Genomic DNA, 10531 nt, shown 5'->3' with positions numbered 1-10531 from the left:
CGTAATAAGATCATGTTATTGGAAATGAATTTTAGTGTAGGCACATGTCCAACTACATTGTGTGTATAAGGCTCGGTAGACTATAGCTATTAGGCTTACGCAATAACATTCATTATTTGTGTTTGGGGAAAAAGTTTAACTAAATATTATCATATTGTGGCCTAGTAGAGCAATGTGTGAAGACATATTAGGCTACATTGCTGTTTCTTACCGTTCTTTTATTTAGTGATCCTGAAAGTAATTATAATTGTCCAATTTCAAAGTTGAATCTGGATGCTTTAGGCGGTTGATGTAAAACTTAATATTCGGTTCAATGAAGTATCACCCTAATTTACACCGCCTGATAAGAGCTAAGTCTGTCATAAAAATCTGAGGCTGCCCGTCTCCTCCCCCTCCCTCCCCAATATTGAATTGCACCTTGGGCAATAGTGCAGAATCGTGAATCTGAACTTCTCTCAGCATATGTTCCTGGCAGATAAGTAAACAATCTGGATTTGAAATGAAATGTTTAATTAATACAGTAATGGTATTACACCTCGGTTTGCAAATCCCATTCCGTCTCCCTGCGACGATAGAAAAGAGTGCAGCCACACGTGTGCCTCTGTGTCATTCAAATGTTCTGAGAAACTTGTTTCCTTTTACATCTAAATAATAAAAGCGATTTCTGATCAATTCTTCATTTGGAGAGAAAAAAGGTTTGGTGTTTGGACGGCTAATTTCCAATGCTGGGTATGGAGTAGGTCTGGGCCTACGGCATTGTCCTAACAAGTTATCACATGTTTCAGTACTACTCCCCTTCAGCGTGTTAAAAGGCTGATGCTGTTTTGGCAGCAATTGTGGTAATAGCTCAGTTCAGACCCTTCATTTTAATAATGGAGAAAGGGAGAATCTGAATTCATCCCATACCCGGCATTTGAAGTCCCATTTCCTTCTATACTGCTTTAAATATAAGGCACATCAATAAATCTTATGAAATAATGCAATGTTCAGGGAGCCACGTTGCTCAGTTGTGTGCATGTTAAGTTGTAATTAAGATGAACATGAACACTCCTTCTTTTGTGTGGTTTAGCTGTCAAACAGGTCCTACCAGCGAAGTCCCTACGGGGGAGGCCTCTCCCGCAGTCAAACATCAAAGGGCGCAATCGGTTCACTCCAGTGTCACAAAACACTAGCTACACACCTTGATGCAGTGAACATGTTTGGAACCAGTTTAAACGAAGGCATCGCAGGCAAAATAAGGAAGCTATTAGGCCTCTGTTGAAAAAAAAAATCAGACCACATGAAGCTTGACAGCTTGGAGGATAAGGATCAAAATGTGAGATTGCATGACAATAGGATAGGCTACCTGTAGACTAGTCATAAATAGCCAATAGCTATCATTAAATTTAATTGCTGTGATATGCTATAGGCCTACCGCACAAAGACGTTTAGGAATTTTGTTTGACAACTTGTGATCAACACAAAACAGGACCAAAGGTCAGATAGTTCCCGGCTTTTCAATTTTAGGTCATAAGGTTTGGAGGTGGGTCACTAATTCCCAAAATATAGCAAAAGGTTTCAATCTTGAACCATAGGAGCATTTTATTAAACATTTTCCCAATGATTGAAGTGGGAAAATGCACATACATACATATCCCTTTATAATTATCCTCCTCGGCCCCATGCGTAAACAATCAGCTGCATATTGATTCTCCAATGTGCGCGTGGACCTACAGTGGCTGGTCACCAGAGCGCACGGGCCCTTCTGTTTTCTAAAAAGCCACGCGTTGCCAGCACGCTGTTATCTGATCTAACCATTGGCTGGACTCTCCACTCCAATAATAAAGCCTCAGTCAAATGACGCTCATTACGCACAGGACTCTTTGTCGGGAGCGCTATAAGCAAAATTTAAATAGCTAATATTATTTCCTATAACCTATAGCGTTTAGAGCCTGTCATATTGCAAAGTAGCTTTATCGTATTTCTTATAGACCAATTTGAAAGTATAGGCCACTGTAATTAAGGCTGCATTGTGATTGCGTTCTTATCGTATGGTCCAGCGTGGTAAAAAATATTTCCCATATAGGCTACTCAAAAAATCTAAATCTGATATTTGTTTATATTGTTCAAATGCCACAGAGCTAAGTGGGCATCTTCTACATGACCATACAGAAATGTGATGCTTCTGAAGACAGATTGTCTTTATTCAAAACGTCTTTGCTCAGCATTTGAACAAAGACCCGAGGTATCAACCTTCTAAATACATTTCCTTTCCATGACATGACAGGTTTTAAATGACCATTTTAGATTAAAAAAAATACAACATTAACTGCTTGACTTCATATAGAAGTTATTCCTCAAAACAAAAATGGCGGGTGGCTATTAGCACTGAATCACAGGAAAATGCAAAATAAAACAAGGATTTTTCATTTGTCATTTTAAATAGAATGTCTAGTTTTATGTGCCAGTTCGATAAATATAAACAATACAACCCGTATATTCATTAAACTCAAAGGTCCTGGTTTTGACCCTATATCCATCTGACAATACCGGATGCCAAAATTCAAAACATTTCCTATACAGGAAACAAGAACGCTAATCGTAAATTGTGCAAGCCAAATTTGAAAATAAATTATTAGGCCTATTATTATTATTGTTATTATTCATATTAATAATAATACCAATAATAACAATAATAACAACAACAACAACAACAATAATAATAATAATAATAATAAAAAGTACCATAGCATTGAAATGTACATAATAAATAAAGTTAAAGGCCTCCTTTTCCGGTAGCCATAAACGTTATAACATTTACAATTCTTACAGTTCAAAGGGCACCTGCCTTTACATCTATCCCGAGTTCCATGCTGAGGTCAGGAACATCTCGTGAAAAGTTCTTGCCAGTTTTGCTCTTATGTCCAAGGCAATTAAGACTTTTCATGCCTTTTTGGCGCACTGTCCATATATACATGCATTGCTGTAGCCTATTCAAGTTACGATTTAAAGAAAAGTCAGTCTTGCGCGTTACATAGCAGTGGCATGTGTTGATGAATATGGGTCTAGCCCAGCCTTGGTCATACCTGGGAAAAGAATGTAGGCTACCGGGGGCTGTAAACTCGACGCTGACCAGGCGGTACAGTTACAGGGCACCACATACCCCGGGTTTGTGGGCGACGGGTGGGTGTGGGTATGTTGGCTGGGGCAACCCAAACTGCCGAACGCGCCGTTCTGGTATCCCAAAGAGGAGTATGGCATGCCGGCCAACGTGTGGGGCATCTCTGTCATCTTCTGAATCGCGCTGGAGGTAAACTGACTCGGGTCTAGAAACGAGTATGGTGCCGACGTCGGTGGCAGAAACGCTCTGGCTTTCTCTGATGAGCCCAAAAGAGAGTCGGCTGACACAGGGAGTCCTTTCAAGTGATCCGTGTCGCCAAGGTAAGGCAGAGGGAAAACGTACCTATCCTTTTTGAGTAAATTTTTGGGCTTGCGCCTGGGTCTGTACTTGTAGTCGGGGTGTTCTTTCATGTGCTGTGCTCGCAACCTCTTTGCCTCGTCGATGTAGGGTCGCTTTTCAGATTCAGAAAGCAGTTTCCATTCCGCGCCAAGTCTTTTACTGATTTCTGAGTTATGCATTTTGGGATTCTCTTGTGCCATTTTCCTCCTCTGGCCCCGGGACCACACCATGAACGCATTCATGGGTCTCTTGATATGATCTACAGGCTTTGACATTTTAAGAGTGCACTTTTATCCCCAAATTACAATAACGAGGAAAAAAGTTCTCAAACCAAGGAAAAATATTCACCTGTTTAGCTGCCAGACACAGATCATGCCACTTTTCGAATGCTTGAGAATGAGTCTGAAAATGGCACCAATAAAGCCTAATAAAAATCCAGTAGCCAAAATTTCCCGCGTTGAGAAATCGTTCACTTAGTCCAGTTACTCTCCCTATTCGGGATCGCGGTGGTACTCGGGAAAACAGCAATAAGCACAAAATCCTACACGAGGTGAAGCAAAGTTCCGCGGTCGGGGAGTTGTAAAGTGTTGTGTTTTTTTCTCAGAGGTTTTCTTGCCTTGCAACGCACCTGGCTTGGAAATGAGAGGAAGCGCGTGAATGAGAGCCAAAAGCGGTGAAGTTCAAAGGCTGGGCTGGTTTGGTCTGCACGCCATCTGACATAATCGCAGGGCGTTCACTCACCAACCTGAACACCCAATCAGCACAGAGACCGAGCCATAATACCTCCACGAAAATATGTATATTACTACATAAACAAAGATTGGGGAGGAAAAGGGGGTTATTCTATTCCCTTACTGCATCTATTTAGTGAATCGCAACAAACATAGACCTTCAACATCTTTCCAGTAAAACCTGACTCCTGATAATCCAACGGTGTGAAATATTGTACAGTGTATAGGCTACATAGCCTACAGTCTTCAAATTAATGTGTCATGATCTATTTAAAGCAATTTAGCATCACTACAAAACAAGACATTCCACCGAGTTTCCCATTTGGACATTTTCTATACCTTCGATTAGGCTATTCATCAGTTTTTCAAAATGTTTTCACATTAAGATCACGATATTTTTTTTTATATTAGAGAGGTATAGTCTACGTTTCGGTCAAAGCTTGAACAAACTGAACCAGGCCGCAGTGAATTGATTTATTAACGGATTGAAATAAAAACGTTTAAAAACGTAGTGACCCTGAACCATACTTTCTTAAGGGCTGTTGTTAGTTGCAATGTCCCAGGGCAAATATCCATTCAACTGTAACTTATTGTCCCGGTATTATCCCGTGGGGGCTTGTTTGGAGCTATTTTGCCTCACATTAGAGGGCAACCTGCTCTTTTATTTATTTGCCAGCCCAAACGCTCGCTCAAACGAAGCAATCGTTATTCTCAGAGCCGATAAAGTTTTCTTTGAAATTAATAATTTGTCATTATAAAGGCTATTCCTAGGCTATTAAATTCTACGTGAATCTTACAAACGTGGTTGGCAATAGGCTTGCCTATAGGCTAGTGTAAGCAGATGTCCAGGGGACCAAGCACACTTTGAATAGCCTTATCTTTAATAGTAGCCTTTTGTTCTCAACAGTTACAAAATATTATATAGGGCCTAGCACTATGTCAAAGGCATTTGAAACTTAAAATGTTAAATTATTTTAAACAAATTCATACTCAGTATTTTTCAGGCAGACCAAAGTGTGAGTTTAGATATGCAAATGCGTTTGTGTGTTTATAAGGATCACTGTTCAATAACCCCCAGGCTAAGCGAGTTTGATATATGACTCGCTTATTATTAAACGCAATACAGCCTAGTGATTTCTTGTAGCATCGCTACACGAATAGGCTGTGTTTAAAGCAATTTAGGCTGTGCTTTTAAAGCAAAGTGTTTCTTCATTGTGAGCATCGACAGGGTAGGGCTATTTCTATCCAAATAATTCACATAAAAGGGTATTTCTAAACCTAAATATCGCAGAGTTTGAAAATAATGTTGCCAGTTGATGTTTGTTTGGTATCAGTCAGTAATGTTTCAAACTGATTTTCTGAACTGTTCCTCTGGCCTCTACAGCACGGTGGCATGCAGCCTGTCCTGCATGGTGTAGGGACTACAACCAATTAATCGATCCATACTTGGTCATCGGTCGGGGTGGTATGTTTCTTTGATTGAGGACTGTGAAGTAAGCTCAAAATTAATAATGGATAAATATGGCCTGCTGATATTGTTTAGGTAATAGGCTATTCATTTATTACAAATCTGCTATTGTATGCTCAGTGCTATAGGCAAAGGTAAGATTTGCGAAGTAGCCTATACTAAAACATGATTAGGCCTAGGCTATATAAATGAAAATAAATACCATACATTAAGGGACAGAGTTCAAATTACTGATGGAAAGACGCAAATAGGCCTATACGTAAATATAGAATAAGGTGTAAAATGTTGGTTGCATGTTTGTTGTGCTGTTAGAACGGGGTTTTTCAAAACAGGCCATACCTGCAGGAAAACTAATACAAACTCATCTGGAGTCCAGAGATCATTACCCCCATCCTACGGCCCCCCACCCCCACGTCTCTCTCTCTCTCTTTCTCTCTCTCTCTCTTTCTCTCTCTCTCTCTCTCTCTCTCTCCCCCCCCCCCCCTCTCTCTCTCTCTCTCTCTCTCGGCGAATGTTCTGCTATAGCCTACTGCAGTAGCATATTTGTTTTGCTTGAGCGAATACAACCATGCCTGCATGCGTATTATCACTTGCTAGAGAAAAAAGTTGACAAAACGATTACGGAATAGTCCTACATTTACAGCGAAACATGCAAGTTCCAAAATCGGCTATCTAATTCCACGCTTTACTTACAGCTTTGTGATGTCGCCCTCAGACAGCAGCGCGCATGGCTCTAGCTCAAATGATTAGCTACGATTCCAACAACAAAAACTCATCTTCAAGACCGGTATGTGATACCCTACGCTGCAGAGAGGTACGTAGGGCTACTTCGGTGTGTAAGGAAGTTTTTGTTGTGCTGTTTCACTGTCTGTTTTGGAGCTTGTCACATGCGCCGGTGAACTAGGCTGGGATCGCTATTTGAAAGACTTTAGAACACGACATTGTGTTATCCATCCACCTGGATATCATCACTCCGCAGGCCACCAGGAGAATTCCCGCACGTATTTGCAGATTGTTACCATATATAAAGTGTTTCGACGTTTGTCTAAACGGAAGTCAACCAATTAGCCTACGTAGCTTAGAATAATTATCTTCAAAACAAAACCTTAGATTATGTTTTTAGTTGATGTCGATAGAGGTGGAAAAACTCCACCCACACAATCTTATACCTTAACTCAATTTGAGATACACATTCTTGAACCAGATAAAGAATTAGACTACGGTGGATGACTGTAGCCTATATAAGAAATGCAAAACGCTGAGTACAGCAGTATCTCTGAACTTGCCTAAATCATGGTATGTTCCGTTATATTGACTGTTCAGTCAGAAGTAAGGGGTCGACGATGACTTAAAATCCATTTATAGCCAGAGGCCTACTCTGTTGGCCCTTTTTGTTGCATGAGTCCAAAACACTACAGGTCACACACACACACACACACACACACACACGCACACGCACACGCACACACACACACACACACACACATGCATCGAGATTAACTAAGGACACATGTCCATCCACCTACCACACAACTGTGAATGGGTATGTAACTGACATACCGAGAGCCTGTTACCCTACTCGGGCTCCGTGGATTGCATTGAGGTAAGCCTTCCCAGCGTAACTGTCCATGGTGCTGAAATGATAAGTGGCTTTCTTCACTGCAAACTTGCGTACCTCCCTCAAAACTCTTAAAAGCCTGGGTTGACATTTCAATGCCTTTTATTCTTTTTCCATCCCTTTTAGCTCTGGTTTCTGAGTTGAAAAGGAGTTGGGGAACGAGAGCCCATAGGTTTTTGGATTAAGTTGCCATTTCATATACATAACTTTATAAAGTATTTGATGTTTTCTTATCCAATATTTACCCAGAAAGAAAGCTACTCACAGGCAATGGGAAACATTTGTAGCTAAAATGCTTCCATACATGTTAAAACCAAATAATAAAGGAAGAAAATACTGTGTATTTTTCTAAAATGTGCCCAAATACTGCACGTTTGAGAAGGAGGTGCAACTGTGGAGTTACAGTGTCCACCCAATCTCCATTTGTAGAAGTGGACAGGTATAGTTGATCATCTACTGAATGACTGGATCTGCCTCTAGAAACCCGTATGAATCCTTGGTAGTTGATTTTAGTCAACCTCAGGACACATATCAAGGCAAACATTAGTCCCCAGAAGACATTGTAATGATCCTGGTCTACACACATTATGGCCTCCAACCTTCCAGGAAGGAAACAGTGATGGTAGAAAGAGCATCTTTGAGCTTGGGTTGGACACATCCGTGCACCCACTACATTTGTTCAAGAAGTGATATATGACCATGAGGTCATTGGAGAGAGACTTGGTAGAGTAGTGAAGTATGAGGACACACTCCCTGGCTCAAAGGGTGCAGTAGCGATCTTGGTCTGTGTGAGGCTCAGAACTTTAGGCCATCTAGGAGCAATGACCGCAGCCATGATGCATGCAGGCCTTACTGTATGTCCTGAAGCAGATGCACCTGCAGGACCCCTCCACAATGGTAGGTACAGTTTGTGAAGCATCGCGCTGCCCCAAAACTCACCAGGTTGGCCTGGGAGTCGAGCAGCAGAGCCCAGTTTTCTCTCAGCCCTGTCTACACATGCCCTCCGCTCCATTGCATTATTGTACATATTCAAATTTAAAATGTTTGTTTTGGCAAAGGCTCTTGGCTCCATCATTCTTTGCTGTGGAAATCGATTTTAGTCAGCTGTCACAGCAGGCAGAGTTCTAGAACCCCCACGAAAAAAATACATATTTACTAAAATTATGGTTTTGTGTGTGTGTGTGTGTGTGTGTGTTGAGAGCTTTCTCTCAACTGCTCTAGGGAGGGGACCCAGAAAACAGCCAGTCCACCTCTTGATATTTGGAGATCAGCTTAGTTACACTACCTTGTTTCTGACGATCAATCAATAACGACCAATAACAGGCTGAGAAATAATCAAGGCAGCAATGAGTGCTCCACTGAGATATATTGCCGACCAGAGACATATAAAGGGGAAAGGTACAATCCTCATGGTCATATCTTTTTACAATATGATATTTCATTGAGGGTGATAGAAAAATCTTTCACAGCGAGGCTGTGATGAAGGTAAACGGGTTGGAAAGGTAGACAAAATGATTGAATGAAATGAAACAGATTTCAAATGAAAAGAGGCTCAAGGCATAGAAGCATAATGGAAGGATAGGGGCAATACATCAATGACCAGGAGGCCAACATCTCACAATTACATAATACAATTAGGATTAAAGGGCCAAAATTGAGATAACAGGCGATAAGGATAAATTATGACAAAAAAGAACGATGTGACTCTTCTGACCTTCATTAAGAGGCGAAGAAGAGCCAGCCTTCCATGCTGGGGAATCTCAGCACCTCACAGTAGACTGAGACACACCAGTAAGGGTGCAGGAGTGTAGAGGATCATTTTGGCCACGTTTGTCTACCAAACACAATCAACTTTACAATCTGTTCTAATGTGTATCTCAGGGGAAAATATCATAAGGCTAACTAGAAATGGTGCTCAGAGAGCACAGACCTCCGCCCATGAATGCATTTTGTGGCTCTGTGCATGTGCACGTTTGGTATTGCTGCATTTGTTAGGTCAAGGTTTTATGCCAGTCCAAACCCTGTGACACCCCCCCCCCCCCAAGATATTGCTGTTTCAATTCCCCCATTGATAATGAATGGGGGCAATTTTTCGCTCCGGAGTCGAGAATGGCCAGCCATGGTCAGGTGGCTCGTGGATCTACCCCATGATTCGGATCCACTCCAAAATGTAATGGGTTCTAAATTGGCCCATCCTACACCCCTCCACCGAGTTTCATGAAAAGCGAGGTGAATGGCCGGCCCGGCCATGTTTAGGCGGGTCGTGGACCCGCCCCGTAATTCCAGTCCACTCCAGAATTTAATGGGTTCTTAGCTGACCCTCTACCCCTCCACCCAGTTTCATGAAAATCAGTTGGATAGTTGCTGTCTGATCCGCTCCAAAATGTTATGGGTTCTAAGTTGATCCATGCTACACACTTGCACCGAGTTTCGTGAAAATCGGTATAGTTGTTTTTGTGTAACAGATGGACAAATAAACACAATGCACGCCACCAAAAACATTACCTCTCACCTTGCACTGTTGCTGGAGGTAATAAATAAACTAAAAGGTGGCAGGTGGACGGGAGATGCAACGTTAGATGCATTCTAGAACGGTTTGAGTCTGTGTGTCCGACAAGATCAAAATCAATATTCAAAGGAAAACCATACACAGGAACAGTAGTCTCAATACACTGCCAGCATCAGTGTGAAGACAAAGAGCACCATGCACTGCCTTTGGACAGCCCTTCTTACCCTTGGTAAACATCACAGCAGAGCTTAGCCTGTCTGTCTGTCTGTCTGCCTGTCTGTCTGTCTGCCTGTCTGTCTGTCTGTCTGTCTGTCTGTCTGTCTGTCTGTCTGTGTGTCTGTCTGCCTGTCTGTCTGTCTGTCTGTCTGTCTGTCTGTCTGCCTGTCTGCCTGTCTGTTTTGCTGACCCTCCCCTTGTCTGACTGCGTGCAGAGGCTCAGGCTGGATGTGTTGCTACCAGCGGTGCTGGGCCAGTGAGCAGACTGGTGGGAGCGGGCCACTGAAGCAGGTAATAGGCTAAACTGAACACTGATACTGAACAAGGGTGCTCTGCTTGAATCTAGACACAATAAGTCTAGCCACCACCAACCCAGATTGTTCTACATTATAAAATGACATTCCATTGTGTGTTCCCAGCATCCTTTCCAGGCTTTGGCACACGGAGGAGAAAAGATGAAGAGCAGCTGCCTGCTGGTCGGCTCTCACTGCTGGGGCTGGATCCTGGGTACAGTAAGCAGGGACTGAAAGGGCAACGATGAAAGTCAGGC

The 10531-nt window shown here is 42.2% G+C and overlaps 1 protein-coding gene across 1 annotated transcript; it reads right to left on the bottom strand.

The window, feature by feature from the left end:
• Positions 1–3009: 3009 nt before the first annotated feature.
• sox14 (SRY-box transcription factor 14) lies at positions 3010–3714 on the bottom strand (the record flags this gene model as incomplete). The annotated part of the gene is made up of 1 exon (XM_084444355.1): positions 3010–3714. The coding sequence occupies one exon, from the start codon at positions 3712–3714 to the stop codon at positions 3010–3012; it is 705 nt and encodes a 234-aa protein (XP_084300481.1).
• Between the last annotated feature and the right edge of the window lie 6817 nt (positions 3715–10531).

This window comes from Borostomias antarcticus (genome assembly GCF_949987555.1).
Source record: "Borostomias antarcticus genome assembly, chromosome: 10".
Classification (NCBI taxonomy): domain Eukaryota; kingdom Metazoa; phylum Chordata; class Actinopteri; order Stomiiformes; family Stomiidae; genus Borostomias; species Borostomias antarcticus.
This window is presented reverse-complemented; position numbering and strand designations above follow the sequence as displayed.